This window comes from Hibiscus syriacus, unplaced genomic scaffold (genome assembly GCF_006381635.1).
Source record: "Hibiscus syriacus cultivar Baekdansim isolate YM2019G1 unplaced genomic scaffold, ASM638163v2 tig00110813_pilon, whole genome shotgun sequence".
In the NCBI taxonomy this organism is placed as follows: Eukaryota; Viridiplantae; Streptophyta; class Magnoliopsida; order Malvales; family Malvaceae; genus Hibiscus; species Hibiscus syriacus.
Window position 1 is genome coordinate 434,427 of NW_024062871.1, and position 19,338 is coordinate 453,764.

At 32.0% G+C, this 19,338-nt stretch overlaps 1 protein-coding gene and 1 pseudogene across 2 annotated transcripts; both read right to left on the reverse strand.

Annotated features, from left to right (window-relative positions):
* Positions 1-478: 478 nt before the first annotated feature.
* On the reverse strand, positions 479-2,242 carry LOC120141759 (homeobox-leucine zipper protein ATHB-40-like). 2 transcript variants are annotated; one of them, XR_005517798.1, is made up of 4 exons: positions 2,074-2,242; positions 1,663-1,976; positions 544-832; positions 479-511 (listed from the first exon to the last, which is right to left on the reverse strand). XR_005517798.1 is itself a non-coding variant. In XM_039156555.1 (3 exons), exons 1-3 carry the CDS (start codon positions 2,162-2,164, stop codon positions 605-607), a joined length of 633 nt encoding a protein of 210 aa, XP_039012486.1. In that variant the 5' UTR covers positions 2,165-2,242; the 3' UTR covers positions 542-604. The 2 variants fall into 2 exon arrangements, 1 of the variants encoding a protein (XP_039012486.1); XM_039156555.1 differs by lacking the exon at positions 479-511 and having other exon boundaries at positions 542-832.
* Positions 2,243-9,128: 6,886 nt separating this feature from the next.
* Positions 9,129-16,740, reverse strand: LOC120141790 (annotated as a pseudogene).
* Positions 16,741-19,338: the final 2,598 nt, after the last annotated feature.

Below are 19,338 nucleotides of genomic sequence, written 5' to 3' on the forward strand. Positions count from 1 at the left end.
TTATACAAAATTTATTACCTAAATAAACTTAATTATTAAATAATATTTTACAAATAAAATTGCACTAAAATTAAATTTAATTATCAATTAAAGTTCAAGTTAATAATATCAATAATCAAGCTATTAACATTACGTTTTATCTATATTTTTTTAAAGGTTTTCAATATCTTTTTATATAGTTTTGGGAATTTGTGTACATAAGATTAAACATTATCATGTTACTAGTCAAACTTTGAGAGAATTTATGATAATTAATTAATTTGAAGAGAAGAATATTCTTTTAAATTGTCGAATAATTATAAAGTATTATTTGTTTAGTAACTTTTAACTAATTGATAACATATATATCCTACAGACGTAACAGCTCGAATTTGAGAGAACAACATTTTCTTTATCATTAAAAAATAGTTAAACTTTGTTGACTAAATCACTCAACCATCTTAGTCAAAAGGTAAGTTACTTAACATAGTACCTCTAATAACATTAATGTCTAAATTTAGAGTTCCTTGTTAACACTAGCAAACTGTTTTAAGAAACAAAGTTAAGGATTAATTACATTATATTTGATATATAGAGATCATAATTATCTACACATACTAGTTAATTACATATATAGGTTCATCCACTCCAGGCCTTGAATATAACTATTTTGTCCTATATGGAAAACATCTTGATCATATCCAAATTCCCCAAGGAAAGGTGGTGGATCCACGGCTTCCATTGAATATACTGATGATGAACACGGACTGTTACTCGACACCCCGTCGACTCGTTCCGTTGACCCTTGGATTTCTTTCTCCGCCTCTCGAAGTTGGTCTTTAAGTTTTAAAATCTACATAAAAATATTGAAATTTTAAAATTTGAATCAGTTGAATAATATATTAGATGTCGATAGTTAAAAAAAATCAAATAAATTATGTTACGGGCCTTGGCCAAGGCCAGCACCATCTAGCTTAAGCAAGATCCATGTTTTGATTGCAGTTTTTTCAACTACTTTTTTGTTGTGTAATGAAGTGGTAAGGTTTGATGTTCATTTGTGAATGCTTTTGTCACTATCTGTCCAAAATTTCTTTATGAAGTTTTTTAATGGCCTAACCCAACAAGATGGCATGATTTTTTTCGAGCCTAGAGCTCATGTACGTTCCTAGTATGTGGGTCTCCTTATCTTTTTAAGAGGATAAAGCTTAAAGAGACAGGCACTTGCTTCATTTTCTTCGAACCAACTCTCTTAATTGTTTTGTTAATTAATAATCAGTTCTTAAAAAATATTTCATAAATTGCGGAATTAAGCTCCCATCAATTCATCTTTTCTTTTTTGAATTGTGTTGTGATAAATTAAAATGGGTATATCCGGTTAATATGGGAATAGAGATTTTTTTTTTTGAAATATCAAAATCAAATCATTCATGTTGAATAAAAACAAAAACATGTTAATTTGTAAGAAGGGACATCCTAATATTATTATTAGCATCAGTTTGGTTCCTGAGAAATCTAAAAAAAAAAATAAGTTTCCTTTTTTAAGAGGTTAAATATGAAATAGAAATCTTTGATAAAGAGAGGGTTTGTGTTTAAACATCCAACTAAGTTAATCATTTAACTGATGAATCATATTATTTTTCATTTTAAAATGTATGAAATAAGTTGGAGTTGAAATAATTATACCTCCAATTCAAGCCGATATTTTTCAAGAACAACGCCTTCATGGACTGCCTTTAGTTTGCTGTACTCCTCCTCAAGCTTCTTATTCTTCCAACGGGCCCTTCGATTTTGGAACCAAACCGCCACCTGCCGAGGGTCGAGCCCCAACTCCGAAGCAAGCCGGTCTTTACGTCCGGACTCGAGCTTATGTTCATTTCCGAAATTAAGTTCAAGAAGATGAACTTGTTCATCACTAAGCTTCCTTTTCTTAGCTGCCGCTGCAGCGCCGCTTTCCCCTCCCTTGTTCTTCCTCCGTCTTCGTCGAGGCTTCGCTTCGCCTGCACATTAAAAAAAGGACCAGTTTAATCTACCAAGACTATTGGAAAATCATAGAAAAGACTGAAGTTTTTTTATTTTTACTGTACAAACTATTACCTTCTTGTGGTGCAACTTGAGTGTATAGGCCAGGGTACATTTGGGAGATAAGAGCTATATGATCTTCAAGCTCTTTCGTTTGGGTTGTCATGATTCTTTGCTAATTAATCTTCACTCTCTCTCTTTCTTCAAGAAATTTCCTTTTTTTTTTCTCTCTTTGACTTTAGTAATATGGTGGTGAAGTGAATGTGTTGAGAAGAAACGTTGTTTATTTATAGGGTTGAGGATGACGTAAGCACTTGTTTGTTGCCTTAAGGAGTACCCTATCAAAGACTGTACTTCATTGCTTCATGAATAACAACAATGCCATTATTTGATATATTAATTTGATACAAAAGAAAGTCTATTCTTTAATTACTTAGTTTTTACCAATCTTATAAACTTGTTGATAAGGGGTTTTTTTACACAAAAATATATTTTCTTCCTCACACAAAAATTCCATTAATTAATTAATAGAAATAAAAGAGTGCATATCCCACAAGCTTCCTAATTAATTAACATTTGGTCCCCTAGGTTCGGATTAGGCTTTCCTAATAAAGTAATTAAGAGCAAAAGTGAGGGGTGAGCAAGGGAACAAATACAAATCAAACGGGTCTTGGGATCCCAAACCTGACCACCTTAAAAAATTGGAGGGATGGTTGGCCTCCGGATTTGGACATGCATTGCCAAATCACCTTTTGTAGTCCAATTAGGTGGTATCTCAACTCTATTGCCTTTAGCCAATGACCTTGCATTTTTAACTTTTAAGTAACCATCCATCCCAAGTTCCAAGGTGGAAATGGGTGAAAATAAAACAAAAAATTGGGTTTTTTTATTAAAGAAAAAACTCACCCGAGTCTAACCACTTACGATAGGACACGTACGTTATATAGACGTAATTGTTTAAATTTAAAATCTTAAAAAATAATAATATTTATTTTAATCATTAAAACACAGGATGAATTCATCAATAAATCTTTTGTTAATATTAAATGAAAAGTGTTTGCGTGTCATATATTACTACTTACGAGTTATTTTTACAATGTTGATGTATTTGTGGAATTTTTAATTAGGTAATTTTGAAATGGGGTTAGTGAAATCTAATCTTAATAATAAAAATATATATTATATAAATTTATAAAAATGATTTTTAACTACGAAGCCATTTAGCTTTACGTCTGTCCACCCGCAACCTAGAAACATTTAAAAAAATACATAAAATGAGATCATTCAATCTTTGGAAAGAAGCTCAAAATGGTTAAAAACGGGGGAAGTAGTCATCTAGTAAAACATAAACACTTCATAAGTGAAACAATGGACACGTTACGATATGTTTTTTTTTTTTACAGTCTCGGTAAGTAGAAGGTAATTCTGATGAGAGCCACTTGGTAATGTATTCAAGTCACGATTGGAAAACTAAAAGAGCTGCAGGAAAGAGAAAGGGAGACAAAAACACAGAGACCGTTTTCGAAGTAAGGGCATGCATGCACATGGGGTGCAGCCAACGTGTCAGCACCCCAGAAAATAGCACTTTCGGGACCACCTTGTTCGATCCAACACGTGTCACTTCCAGTTCGATGTAGACAGTTTGTCTCACCTGCACGCCAATCAGGTTACTTCGGTCCACATTTTCACTGCTAAAACTTAGCCCCCCAAGCCGCCATATTTATTCTCTCCCCACCACCTTCAACCTAAAAGCCTTAAATGTCAATGGCTCTCTGTTTAACTCCAAAAGATTCTAACAGTCTTGATTTGATGCCAGCCCTACCCACCACTCCCAAACCGCACTTTAACCAACACTTTGATTCCACCATTGATAATCGTGCTTGTAAGGAAAGCAGAAAATTTAAAAACTTCGCAACTTTACATTTTGCTCATTTATCTCTGTTAGGCATAATCTTATCTAAAAAGAATCCATTTACTTTTCAGTAAAATGGTTTGGCTAATAACATTTATCAAGTAACGGGCAAGGACAGAGTTTACTATAAAAACTACATCGATGACTCCATTATGTCCTCTAAAATGGATTAAATTGCAAATCTTTGTCTAAACATATACATTAATCCTTTAGGGACCCTTTATCTCTCAAGAAAAAGGCTTTAACTACTATTATACATGTACTACTAATTTATGGGTTACTAATTAAGTGAAAGTTGCAAAAAGGCTTTTGTTTTTAAATCCAGTTGGTGTTCATTTTCTTGTTTACCAAGGTTAAACTCGGATTAAGAGAGGATAGGGATGAAGCTAGCAAAGAGATTCTCTAAACAGATTTGGCAGTTAATGAGAGAAAGAAAATAATAATAAAGCAAGAAAGGTAGTTTTAGGCCGAGGAAGATGCGCATGGCATATGGGGAGGGATTCCTTTGAATGCTTCTGAGTTGTTTAGTGAATTTAATAAACCATGACAGTGCCTAATAACATTAAATTAATCAAGTGTCATGTTTATCCCGACATTTGGAGCTCCTGTTTCCCCTTCTTCCAACTCCAACAGCTATTTGGTGATTAGATATTGCATTAGTTTTTCCTTAGCTAATCAAAGGTCTTCCCTTGATTAAGGACATTTTATAACTCAATCAAACAAATTCCATTCCCACACAACCCAATAATATTATTCTAACTATATATCATTTAGATCATAAATCATACAAGTACTTTGTTGTAATACAGCTCGAAACAGCAAAACTATACCATTATCATCAATTCAAAACCCTTTCTTTTATATATAAAACTAGTTTTATTACATTTCCTTCCTGGGGTTGTGAAAATGACACCAAGACTATGAACCTATGATGACACAGTGGGAACATCTTTTTGGTTTTTCAACCTGTCGACCAATAGCTGGGAATATATTGGACCCATATTTTTTTCTGCACATAATGTCTCTGGTGCTTACGTTTCATCTGTGTGACACATGAAGTTGGCCCCTAACACCACCTCCCCCAGTTCTCCTGTGTAATGACAAGAAAAGAAAAGAAAAGGGGAATGAGAGGTAAGTGTGTGTGTGTAGATTAAGTCCAGTGCTTATCAAATGTCAAATTCCAATCAGGGTTCCTCTTTCTATCCTTTCCAAGTCAATTCTGTCTGTGTTTTTATCTTTGCCAATTGCCCCACTCCATGTTTTCCTCCTTACTTTGTCTTTTACACCTTGTTTACTTCTCAGTACAACATCCCTTTATTTTATAAAATTACTCTTTCAATTTTTTCGTCCGCTTAATTTACAAAAATTTAATAGTTATTTTAACTTAATAAGATATGTCGATGTTATCCAAATGAATTGTTTTCAGTTTTAATAGAGGCATTAGTTTTCTTAATTTTCAAAAATTAAAGGATGAAATTTAAATTAGACAAAAATCAATGTTAAGTTTATTGGGTACCCATCAAACTAATCTAAAATAATAAAAAAATAAATGAAATAGGAAATCAAGTCTCGAGTATCGAAACATCAGATATTGTGTCCCTTGGCCCGACCTATGATCATGTGAAAATTAACGGGTAGGACATCCAACCCAAAAAAGAGTAAAAGAAAAATATATAATTATTTTTATTTGTATACACCGTTGATCAATAGATTGAATACTATATGGAATGATTATAAACACCACTAAAGTTTGTACATGATATTTGGATGCACCAATTGAAATATATTATTTTGAATAATGCACCAATAAAATTAAAACATTATTGTAATGAGGTGAAATTTTCTCTCATTGGTAAGCCGTTCATATCTTTTTTTTCCTTGTTGATCAACAATGCTATCAACTTTAATGTTGGTTGCCGACCGTCGATGTTCTTTGTTATCATTTATTATTTTTTTAAAGTCTGCTTGTATCACACGTTTTCATATACTTTTATGGCACATTTCTTCTGCATTTTGACATGTTTTCGGTTGTTTTGTCATTGTTTTCATTTTTTTCCCTAAGGGTTGATTAGACATCGCAATGACTGATCTGACGCTTATCTATTATATTATTGATATTCCTTACTTTGGATCATTGGATTGAATTTGGATACCTGTTATGTATTTGTGGATATATTTTCATGTCGCTCGAGTCTGATTTACATTTCGTCGGTGGTCTTTCAGTAGTTTGATCTCATTTTCTGGTTCGTTTGCCGTTGCGATCAGATATGTTTGTATTTATCTTTATTCGTGTTTTTTTTGATCTTAAGTTGCTAGTTTTATTTCAATGATTATATAAAATTGTCCTAATTATGTGCTTAATTTACGATTATGATTGTAAATATTATTGTAATTTAAGATATTTTCTATTTGAAGTAAAATTAGTGATTTATTAAAAAAGAAACGCACCAATAAAATTAGCATTTTAAGACATGCATTTTTATTGTTTCAAGGGTTTTTTAACAAAGATCAATCCTTGAATTACGCCTTAATTTAAGGCATTATCTAAATTAGTTACGACTTTGGTTAACACGTGTATGCCAAGTGTTGGGGATAGGTACCGATTATCGCCTGCTCCACCAAGCCTGCCTAAGATCCGAAGACAATGGTGCATGCCTCTTTGTATTTTCCATTATTTATGCGTCATTTTCAGTGGTATGTTATTATTAGGATAAATAAAATTTAATTTAACTTAAAAAAATATTTTTTTAATTTTAAAATATCTGAATTGGATTGTTTGAATTAATTCAAATCAGTGTGTTGCCTTTTGAGTTTAACTCTAGTTTGAATTTTATTAATTCAAAATTTTAAAAAAATTAAAACCTGAAACCACGCCATTTTGATATTTAACTAAATAATTTGATTATTTTATGATTTAGTCTCTAATTTCCTTATCTCTTTAATCCTTTTTTCACTTGAAGTCTATTTTAATAAAATTTGAACCTCATGTTCCTAAATCAATGTAAAATATCTATGTAGTTTCAATTTTCTCTTTTTGAGAAAATGTTTCCTTTTTACAATTTAATCCCTTGATTTTACATTGTTTCTCTGTTACTTTGATTTATCTTTTGTTTTAAGTCAATTTTAACCATATTTTAACTATATGCTCCTCTAAAACTATAGAATATCTATATAACTTTAATTTTATTTTTAATAACAAATTTTCTTATTTTAAAATTTATTCCCTTAACATTTTGTTCAATTTTCCTCTCATTATAACTTTTTACAGATGATTTATTCATATCAATTTCATGGTTCATTTATACTCTTATTAGGCTCAAAATCAATTCTTTAAAAAAAATTAATATTTTTTTTTGAATTTTAGATGGTATTTGATTTATTAAATAACATTACAAATCTTAATCTTACATATGACTAAAGAAGGAAAAAAATGTACACCTTACATGGTTAGAGAAAGTTGTTTAAATTAGAACTAATATATACCATAATATTATAAACAATTATAATTAAATTTAAACAGAAATTTAAAAAACTTGATTCAATTAGACGGGACACAAATTTTATAAAACTCGACTCAACTCAAAAGAAAATTCAAATAAATTTTGAATAATGAAATATGATTCGTCAACTCAATAACTCAAAACTTTCTAATTCAACTCTATTCAATTGAATACGCATCGATCCTTTCTATTACCATGGGCTTGCTTCCCTTGAATCCCTTGTTAACTCCCATCAACCTCACTTGTTTCATCTGTCATATATGATATATAACTATTATATAACCATCACGGTGAAGGCGCTGCGAAACATTAAGCAAATAACACTATAAAGAAAGGGAATTGAAGTACCTTCTCGAATGAGTCTCCAATGAGGAAGAGACATTATTTTTATAGCGGCATTGTATCGAACTTTGTGTAATTTTAGACCCTCTATTTGAATTTTATAATTCTTTATTATTGTGTAGTCTTTTGCACGTGAAATGATTCGTGTTTTTCTATGATTAAGTGGTTCGAACAAAGTGTTGGATATGTTCGTGATTAATCAAGAGATTACTGGCTTAAACATGGGCATAAATAGTAGGTGGAAGCTTGTCCATGCCTTTTAGGACAAGTAATTAAAGAGAAACTTTGAGTTACTAAATATATTCTATATTTTAGTGTGTCGGTAATTGAACCTATTTATTGATTGGATTCATCAATTGTGAATTTGTGATGGTTCAATCTAATATGAACAGATGTTGAGTGGTTGTTTATTTAGATTTTAATGTTGTTTTTATTTATTTATCGTATATAAGTTCATTATTAAATATTCTAAAATTCGGTTTAAATTTTAATTTAATTCATTTTTTAATAGTTTGTATTATTATAAGATAGTATATGTTTCATAACCATTGATAACATGTAAATACTTTGCAAATGTATATATTCAAACTCAAAAATTTTAAGTAGAACACTTTTACCACCGAGACCATTTAATAAGTTATTAAGTTGGTAGTTAAGTATCATTTTAATGTAATGTGACAATTTAAAATCTTGTGAATCCAGTTGTAAATATATGTGTACTTGTTATTCTACATCAAATTTGAATTAACATTTAACGTCTAAATTAATGATTAAAATAATGGAATGACGTGATTGATATGATACAATATTAATAGTTTAAAGTTCAAGGAATAAATATAAATATGTGAGATTGTTTTGAGGATGTCCCGTGTAATTAACCCTTGGTATATGGTTTCATGGGCCATTGTTCTAGGATTCAAGCCAATCTTGGGCTTTATATTGTGGATTTTGTAAGCCAACATTTTCAACTCATCTAGGTTTTATGGTATGGATTTAGCCGACCATTTAATGTGAAGGCGTTAGCAGATATTGGTTGAGCCATGGTATTGGTCCAATAAATATGGACCATTGTCTTAAAACCATGCCACATCCACTTCAGCTTCAAAAACACGGCGTTGTTTAGAGTTTAAAAATGTTGGACACGTGTCGGACGAAAAAGTCTTGTTGGTTCTGCTATAGTTAATTGTTTTCTTCCATTTTCTACATTTACTGCTAACATGGGAATCAAAAGTGTATATATTTAATTTTCACAGGTCGGAATTGAATAGAAAAAAGAATGCCAATCTTCATCTTCTATGTATATTACTTGCTTATTCTGGATCCTTGTACCTCAAAAAGGGATTTTTCTTCTTAATCTTCCTTTTTCCCACCCTTAATCATCTATGGGCAAAGGCCGTGGTTGTGTCCCGAGCAAGAAGAAATTCTCCTCCTGAAGGCGCCTCCCGCCGCCGTGGGTCATCCACAACAGTCCCCAACAATGCACGCATCGCCTCTGACGAAGACATCCGGAAATCCCCGCTGAGACAGTGAATTCTACAAATACCCAATCAAACGTTGAAACTCTTCATTGTTTTACTCCGTGTACGGTCACGTGGAGAAGCTGGCGAAGCGGATGAAGAAAGAAGTCGAGGGCGTGGATGGTGTCGAGGCAGTTCTTTTTCGGGTTCCTGAGACACTTCCGGCTAATGTGGTGGAGCTCATGAAGGAGCCGCCTAAAGACCTGGAGATTCCGGAAATTACGACGTTGGAATTAGCAACGACGTATGGGTTACTTTTCGGATTTCCGACGAGGTATGGTTGTATGGAGGCTCAGATGAAGGCGTTTTTCGACTCCACGGGTCAGCTCTGGAAGGAGCAGACGCTGGATTACAAAATCCTCTTATCTCCGTTGAATCACCATTCATTTTATGTAATATCAATAAGAGAAAATTTCAGTATGAAACATCACCCTAAAGATGATGATTGGCCACTTTCTGCATTCTGGCTTTACATTCTGTTCTCACAATCTTTGGCAACGTTGGTCAGAGCATTGTACGGGGAGCCACCCTTGCTTAAAGCCTTTACAGCGCATGATTTTATAGCATTTTCACCCTGGCTCTGATTTCTTCACCCTCTTTATCCACCATAATCTTTCTAACCATTACCTTTATCTCCCTTCTATAGATCACACCCTGTGATGGTAACAACTTTGACCGGATTGCCACCCCATGTTCTCGGCCATTAATGTTGCATTCATCCTCTGTTCAGCGTACAGTGGCCACGCAATCATCGGAACACTATTGACAATAGTCTCTAGACTTGAATTCCACCCACAGGACAAAAATCCACCTATGGATTGGTGGCTCAAGATTTCATCTTGAGGTGCCCACAGCCCTTTTTGCTGGTCCGGTTCAAGAAACCCTCTGGCAAGTAGTTTTGGGAAGCCGGTGTAGCTTCGTTTGTCTTAAAAACTGTTTCTGCTGAATCATTCTCTACTGGTGGACGAACCACCTAAATAAATCGTTGTTGGCTCTTCTCTAGACCCCATACTAGCTCTATAGTTTGCTCGGCGGACAGGGTTCCGTCACTCCCAATAGAAACATATATCACTGATCCTTTGGGTTGCTTGCTTAGCCAATTCAAAACTTCACTTCTCAGACCAGGTTCGACGTCCTCACCAGTGGCCCAATTGGATAAATGGGTGCATAGGGAACCATCCCTAGCTTCCTTGTATCATTCAAAGCAGTGAGTGGAACGTGTTCACTAGTATTCCATCAGCCGTGGATATCTCGGTTCCCATGCGAAGGTACCCCTCGTTTCGTTTCAGAAACGGCTCAAAACAGTCAACAAAGCAAATCGATTCACATCCGGGAATCAAAAGAGGTCTTTCGCTGTTAATGTGATCACCTTGATCCACTTCTTTATCAAGGGTTGGTGCATGGACAGTAAGGGCAAGAAACCATGCATTTGAAGTGATTAAACATACTTCATCATCATAAGCTCCTCGGCAACAGCAAAAGCTTCTGTCGCAAACATGTCGACCACAAGAGCAATTGGAGGGACTTCCATTGCTAATATTGCAGACCGGAGGCTCGGTAAAGCTTCATGGACCATCATCCAAATCTGAGTCAAGATTGAAGTGGTTTTATCGATCTGGCCTGTAACGCCCATCTCCCGTATACCATTATATATACGAGATACATATATCACATCACTTTTAAACCAGTTTCTCATTTAAAAATCAGTACAATTTTGTTTCATTTTATAAACCATTATAATTTACTTTTAATGAAAACATGAATTAAACTTACATATACATTAAAAACAGATGATTTACATTTCACCGTTATACATTAGTTTAATTCAAAAGATTTTCAAAGCATTTTTACTAAACCTATTGCATGCCAACCAAAATATATCAAAAGCAGACAAGTGTGTCATACTGTTATTGATGAGACGACTCTGACTTGATGTCTGACGATCTCCTTACTCAACTAGTATTCCACCTACGCGTGAAATAAACACACGTTAAGTATTACTTAGTGAGGCATAATTAATCACAAGTAAAGTTCTAAACACAAATTATTTCCCATATGGAAATTCATACAATTAGTATGAATTTCTTATCATTTTAGCACAAGAAGCGCCCTATATAGAAATTCATGATAATGATTTTATATTGAGTGTATCTAATGTCTGTTCAAATTCGTGATAATCAGTAGTAAGAAGTATAGCATGAATCTTATTTATCCAAAACTGATCCGTGTTTTTTTTTTTAGAAGTTTCATTTATGCTTAAAGGTGAAACCCATTTTTTGATTCTTCCGCGGTAGGGTCCATGCAAGAAAGGATCATACATTTTAGGTAAGTATTCTCTTTTAGTTTCATTATTAGAGAATCGAGTCCTTTTTTCAAGTATGCCCAGATCAAAGGATTCCTTATCTAAAGATTCGACTCTTTTTATAAACTCCTTACTTAAATTTATTCTTAAGTATGAATTTCTTATCATTTTAGGACACGAAGTGCCCCCCTATATGGAAATTTATACACTTAGTATGAATTCCTTCTCATGTTAGCACACGAAGTTCCCTATATGGAAATTCATACACTTAGTATGAATTCCTTCTCATGTTAGCACACGAAGTGCCCTATATGGAAATTCATACACTTAGTATGAATTCCTTCTCATGTTAACACACGAAGTGCCCAATATGAAAGTTCTACACTTAGTATGAATTCCTTCTCATGTTAGCACACGAAGTGCCCTATATGGAAATTCATACACTTAGTATGAATTCCTTCTCATGTTAGCACACGAAGTGCCCTATATGGAAATTCATACACTTAGTATGAATTCCTTGACATTTTAGCACACGTAGTGCCCTTTTGGTAATCACCATACATACATCAATATTTCATACCATTATGACTATTATAACATATACGTACATAATTAAATGCACTCACCTGGTTCACCTTGCTTAGATATCCAAAATGGGAAGATGATTACACTGGAACTTGACCCTTGCCTTTTGCCTTACTCGACTCGGGAGCTTGATTTTGATCTATCCCAAATTCATTAAATACATGTATAATATCAATTGTTAGTGTATTTCCTAACAATCATAACTTAAACATTAATCAAAAGTACTTATTATTAACATTTCTACAACAATATCAACATAACTTAAAATTTATGGTTCCTCAGTATCAATACTCCCACAATAGTATCGATACTACCCTACTATGGTATCGATACCCCTTCCAGTATCGATAACAAAATTAGATTCGATGTGGCCCAGTATCGATACCCTTACCATAGTATCAATACTACTATACTATGGTACTAATACCCCTATATGGTATCGATACCAAAATTAGGTTCGATGATACCTGGTATCAATACCCTTACCATGGTATCAATACTTGTAACATCCTCAATACCGGGTTAGTGACCAAATTGAAATATTTCAGAATTTGTTGGTCAAAGTAAAATAGTTGAATAGTTCAATGATTTATTTGGGGATATTTCCTGAAAGTTTTTAGTAATTGTCCAAAGAATTAAAGGAAAAAATGGTCATTTGTCATGAAATATATTTTTATCCCCTTTAATAAGAGATAAAAACGTGGGAAGATGAAAACATTTCATCTTCTTTTTCCTTTCTTCTTCCCCCCGTGAAGGCTCCAAGACAAAGGTGAGTTTTATATTTTGTTGATTATTTGTTGAATTAAAGGTTGGGTTTTGATCATTAGATGATAATTAAGCTTTAGGAAAGCTTAAGTTATCTTAAAATCAAAACATAAAGGAGTTAGAGAAGATTAAAGATTTGGAGTTTTTGAGTGAAATCTTGAAATAGAGTTGATAAGTGGAATTTGAAGTTAAATTCGACTTGTCATCAGCTAATTAAGAGATATGAAGTGATAGAATTGAAATTAGAACATGTTGAAAATTTGGTATGATTATTGATTTCTATATGGAGAATAGAATTTTGAGGTTTAAGATGAAATAGATGGATATAAATTAGTTTAAGTATGTATATTTGAGTTAAGAATAGAAAAAGGGAATGAAACATGAAGAATTTAAGTTGATATAGTGAATTTTCGTGCATGAACAATGATTTTCTGGGTTTGAACAAAAATTCCAGATTGTGCAAGGGGTACAGATTCCCCCCTAAAGAAAAAAATATGGAATTTTGGGCTTAAGTTATTAACATCAAGTGTAATGTTTAGGCTTCTGATAATTGTTTTTGAAATGTTATATTTATGTAGATATTGAGCCTAAACAAGTTCTGGAATAATCAAAGGATTATGATCGAATCAAAGCAAGGCTAAGGTGAGTGCAATTTAATTGTACTTGTGCTATCGAAAAACATTGGCTTGCGATGAGCCAATGACGGAGTTACTATGGTAAGAAGTCTCCTAAAAATGTTATATGATTGATATGATTCTTATGAGTGCATTTTAGTTTATAGGATTATAAGGAATTGGACCTGTGATAAGTCTATTTCCAATAGTTATAGTGTATGGAGTATTGATTATAAGGATATAGAGAATGAAATGAATGACATGAAAATATATGTATGCTTGATTATAGATATATTCTTGTAAATGCTATGTGGCTTATGTAAATAAATGGAAATGTGAATGATATAATAAGAAGCTATGTGATATGAATGTGATATATGTGATGTATGTGAAGCATATGAGAACAAGATATGACAATGATTTACATGTTATATAAACACAAAAAAAGTGTTGTAAGCTAAGTGAAATATGATTATGAAATCATATGAAGTGAAATGTACATGTGAATATGTCAAATGAATAAATGCCCATGTTATGTGATATGAGAGCTAGTGGTATAGCTGGAATGCCAAGATTCGAGGGATATACAATGGTCCTTCGGGACATATACAGTAGTCCTTCGAGACATAGTGGTCATTCGGGACAAATATTCAATGCCCCTAGTGGGAATTTATACGAGCTGTGGGTGATAGCATTAGTGCACAACATCAATGTACTCACATACCTTTAGTTCTCAACAGTGTACATGGGCTAATAAAGAAATTAAATAAATATACTGAATGTGATATGTATATGATTTGTCACATGGAATAATTACAGGATTCATGTATTGGTTATATGAAAGGATATATGTTTTTAGTTATGAACTGTATTATGTGAATTATATGATGTAAGTGTATTTCTTTATGAAATGATATATGATGGGTATAAATGATAAGTATATGATGATATGAACAAAAAGTATTAATGATAATAATAGGATAATGAAGGAAGAAGATAATCATATATGTACATGTGGATTTGATATTGAATAGAAATATGATGGTATATGTGCATGTATGCCTTTTGTTTATAAATGGTATATTTACATTATAGTTTTATATGTCTCACTAAGTCATCGACTTAGCGTTGATTGTTTCACACGTAGGTTTTGAAAGCGAAAAGAGAAGTAAAGAGGAACAATACAAGTCAGTTCTCCTTACCGGAGATCAGATCAAAAATGTAGTTGAATTACCTGTATTTGGTTATAGAATTTAGTTGGCATGTAAATAAAAGATTTGAATCCGATATATTTTAATCGGTTTTGTAAAATCATATGATTGAATTTTATAATGTTTAGAATGTGTATATGTAAATGGAAATTTCATACGGATGAAACCTCAGATTTTTATAAATTTATACGTATTTTACGGAAGTACTATAGCAGGGTATTGATTCCCTATAGCAGGGGAATCGATTCCCCTCTTTGAATCTGGAAAATTTTAACATTTGGATACTGTAGCATGTACTGTTAATCACTGTTCATACGGTACTGTATCGTTTTACTGTTCATAAATACGTTTTTTACTCGAAATTTTATACGAAACATAATTTAATAGAATATTGTATTTTCTTAAAATGAGTTCAAATGTTTTGATATTTTTATAAGAATATCATTTTTAAAGTCAATGTGACATCTCAGACTCGTATTCGGGTCGGGTACGAGTTGGGGTGTTACAATACTACTTCGTTCGGTACCGATACTGATTAAATCAGTATCGATACTTCTCATCTGATTCAGCCTAGTTTTTGCCTATAGTATCGGTACTGTTCTATCAGGACCGATACCCATGCCCAGATTTCTAGTTTTCAACCCGATACATACCCAATTTTGTCCAATTTTCCTCTAGCAATACTATATAACTTTTCTCTACTTAACCATACTAATTTTCCTTCATTTAAACACTTAAAACATCTAGTATTCCTCAATAGCATTGCTTCTAAGAATCACACCAAATTTTCTAACTTGTTTTACACTCATCCAATGCTTCTAATCTTTCATTTTCCTCTTTGACAAGTCAAAACTACTAATAATCATCTATAATACCAATATACTAACATATCATAATAAAACTCATTTTCTAAAATCTCCTTTATTTCCCTTATCTCATTGTTTTAATCACATCTAAACCTTCCTTAAGCTTCCATTATATACAAGTATTCAATAACCAACAAAAATTGAAGTAATAAACCATTAAATTGAAAACTTACCTTTGAGCTATGGAGAATTTTTCTACGAGGAAAGAGGAAGAAGAAGAAAGAGAACTTTTTGCAACCTAATTCCCTTCCCTATCTATACTAATTTAAAAATACACTTGAATTTCTCTTTCATTTAAAAGACTAAAAATCCCTCTTAATAATCCATTGTCACAATTTAGTCTAAACCAATAATCCTAATCATTCTCATCTTATAATATTTAATCAAATAAATCCTCCTATTTTTGAATCATTTCAATATAATCTCTAAATCGGTATTTGGGGCATTACATGGCCCGAGACATAGGGAACCATCCCTAGCTTCCTTGTATCATTCAAAGCAGTGTGTGTCTGGAGTTCCAGTTCATGTAGTGTCTTCACTAGTATTCCATCAGCCGTGGATATCTCGGTTCCCATGCGAAAAACAGTCAACAAAGCAAATCGATTCACACCCGAGAATAAAAAGAGGTCTTTGGCTGTTAATGTGATCACCTTGATCCACTTCTTTATCAAGGTTTGGTGCATGGACAGTAAGGGCAAGAAACCATGAATTTGAAGTGATGAAAACATAGTTCAGCATCATAAGCTCCTCGGCAACAGCAAAAGCTTCTGTCGCAAACATGTCGACCACAAGAGCGGTTGGAGGGACTTCCTTTGCTAATACTGAAGACCGGAGGCTCGGTAAAGCTTCATGGACCATCATCCCAATCTGAGTCAAGATTGAAGTGGTTTTATCGATCTGGCCCGAGACATCTACCGGTGGCAATAAAACGACATGAAGGAGATTGTATGCAGTTTCTGATACTTTCCAAAGTTGGGATTGAGAAAGAGAGGCATCTGTTGTGACGACAAAGATGGTTACGTTGAAGCCATGATGAGAAACCAAACGTTTACCGAGGTCAAGGACCGGAATGAGATGTCCCATGCCAGGGCTAGCAAGAAGAGCTGCATGGGGCTTCCTGGTTTGCATAATGTCTACAAAATCTTCAATGTAAAATATCAAGTGAAAAGATAACTGAGCTTGGTTGATTATTTTGTTATTCAAGTTTGCTAAAATGATTTACAAGCAAAAATAATAAGCATTGAATTTTAAAAATCCCAGAGTCTATGCTTTACGTTTTGCACAATTCATTAAGGTATGCTTGACACGCACACTTGTGATAAGTCATAATAGTAAGCAACTTTTATAATTTGTTTCGGATAATAACTTATTTCGTAGGCTTACTACTTAACGTTAAAATGTGTTGAATTTATTGAGTAAACTCAGTGATAAAAAAATATTTTAAAAAAAAATCGAATTCAAACAATTATATATAAAAAAATGTGTTTGTTTAAACAAAAATTTTAAACATATTCTAAAAACAACATGAGTTTGTTTGAAATATCACATATCTTTTACTACAGTAAAAGGAAATCCTTTTGGAACTTCACCCTTATAGCAACTATAAATTACATATAAGCATTGGCTTGAGTAAAAAGAAAAAAAAACGCTAGAATTTCTTATCGTTCTCAAAACAAAAATTACATTTCTCAGCTTGTTTTTTTTAGGATAGACATTTCTCAAGTGTTGGTTAAGAAGAAAGGTGTATTCAATTCTGAAAATCGGCAGTAGTAATTGAATTCTAGGACTAATGAATATATTATTTAAGGTAATGAAAGCCATTTCTAGGAGTAACGATTTTCATCGTTCTCAGAACATTTCTAGTATAACGAATATTTATTTCCAGTCATTTCTTAAATTTTAAGAGTTTGTGACTCCAACCATTTCGAAAGCCAAAAATATATACTCAAGAACCATGGCTGCCAGTCCTTGATAGATGGATTTTGGAAGAATGAATATATTCATGACACGTTTTATTCTACGGTAAACATGACACGTAGTATCTCAAAATTTATAGCAATCAAACATCTTTTATTTAAAATAAATAAAGAAAAGGGTAAACTACAAGTTTAATATCTCAATTATCGATTTTGTTTTATTTTGGTCACCGACTTTTTTTCTTTCAAAATCATACATATTGTTACGTTTTGGTTTCATTTTAAATACTCATCGTTAAAGAGTTATCATTGATACTGATGTGTCATCATAAGATAATGTCATGTCATCATTGAAAATTTTTGAAAATATCACATCAGTAATTCTATTAATTTTTAATAACGGATGACCAAAATAAAATCAAAACATATCGTTAAATATATTTTTTGAAAAACAAATAAGTGACCAAAACAAAATAAAAATGATAAATACTAAACGTGTACTTTACCATCTTATTTAATGCAATACTCATTTTCACGTCAAATGTACACAACGTGACATTGTTTGACCATATGTAACAAGCGAGGATAATGTTTGTTTGTTTCTTTGAAAAAAATGTATCGAAGATACTTGTACATAAAAAAATATATGTCACATCTTGAATCATGTTATCATTATTATAAAATTTCACATCAATATTATAATAATAAATAATAAATTATTGATCAAACGATCACATTAACTTTGTTTTTATGTTTAAAGACCAAGTTAATTAAAAAGTAATTCAAAAACTACTTTAATTTTTTAAAATGTACAAAAACCTCCAAAAACCCTTCTATTTTTATATTTCTTCCGCGAGCCATTAGAATACGTAAAAGAAATTTTGCCACGAAAAAGTAACCGCAAACATTTGACAGCGGAATTTGTGGAGCCTGGAAATTCAAGGCCCCCAATCATGTCAGTACTGCAGTGAATTGAACCTTAATAGCTGGTCAAGCTGAAAATTAATGCCATATTTTATGCAAAAAATACAATACTATTTTTTTAAGAAGTCAATGCTATTATCTTTTGAATGGTAAATAATAGAGTAAACTATATATATTTAATACTTAAATTATTTTTTATTTTAATATTTAAACTTGATTTTTTTAATATTTAATTTAAGTTTTATTTTAGTATTTGTTAAAAAGTTAACAGAACTATTAATATAATATTTTTTAATAATAACATGATATTATTTTATGATGATATCTTAATATCCCCATTAAACTTTAACGATAGATAATTTATTTTAAAAGTTAAAAAGAGAGATAAAGATTTATAATTTTATTATTGTTTATTTTGTATCTTTGAAGGATATATTATATTTGCGAAATGTATAAATATTTATACATACATACCATAAAAACACATATGAAAAATATTTATATATACATATTAAATATTTAAAAATATTAAAAATCTGAAATGATACATCAAAATAAAAAAATCGCTGGGAGACTCACCCACCAAAGTCATGTGTGCGACGTGGGTTGATCCGAATTAATTAAGACGAAACATTAGAACTGGAAGGATAACAAAAAAATAAAAATAAAACAATATCAATACATACTGATTTCTATAGAAAAAAATTTGCATTCACTGATAAAATACTCAAATTTTAAATTGTGTCTTGTTAATTTCAAACGGGGTATATTTTAAAGTTAACTTTATGTGCTTAACAAATTTTTTGTGAAAAATAAGTGCTTAACGTTTTTGTCTTTACACTTCTAAGTGTCTGTTGTTAAATTCAACCGTTAAGTGACACGTGTT

What these genes read in the sequence shown, in the direction of transcription:
- LOC120141759 (XM_039156555.1), bottom strand. Translation starts at nt 2,164, where the DNA reads ATGACAACCCAAACGAAAGAGCTTGAAGATCATATAGCTCTTATCTCC. An exon ending in TCAAGTTGCACCACAAGAAG is followed by an intron (nt 1,977 to 2,073) that starts GTAATAGTTTGT and finishes TTTAATGTGCAG; the next exon opens with GCGAAGCGAAGCCTCGACGA. An exon ending in AATATCGGCTTGAATTGGAG is followed by an intron (nt 833 to 1,662) that starts GTATAATTATTT and finishes ATTTTTATGTAG; the next exon opens with ATTTTAAAACTTAAAGACCA.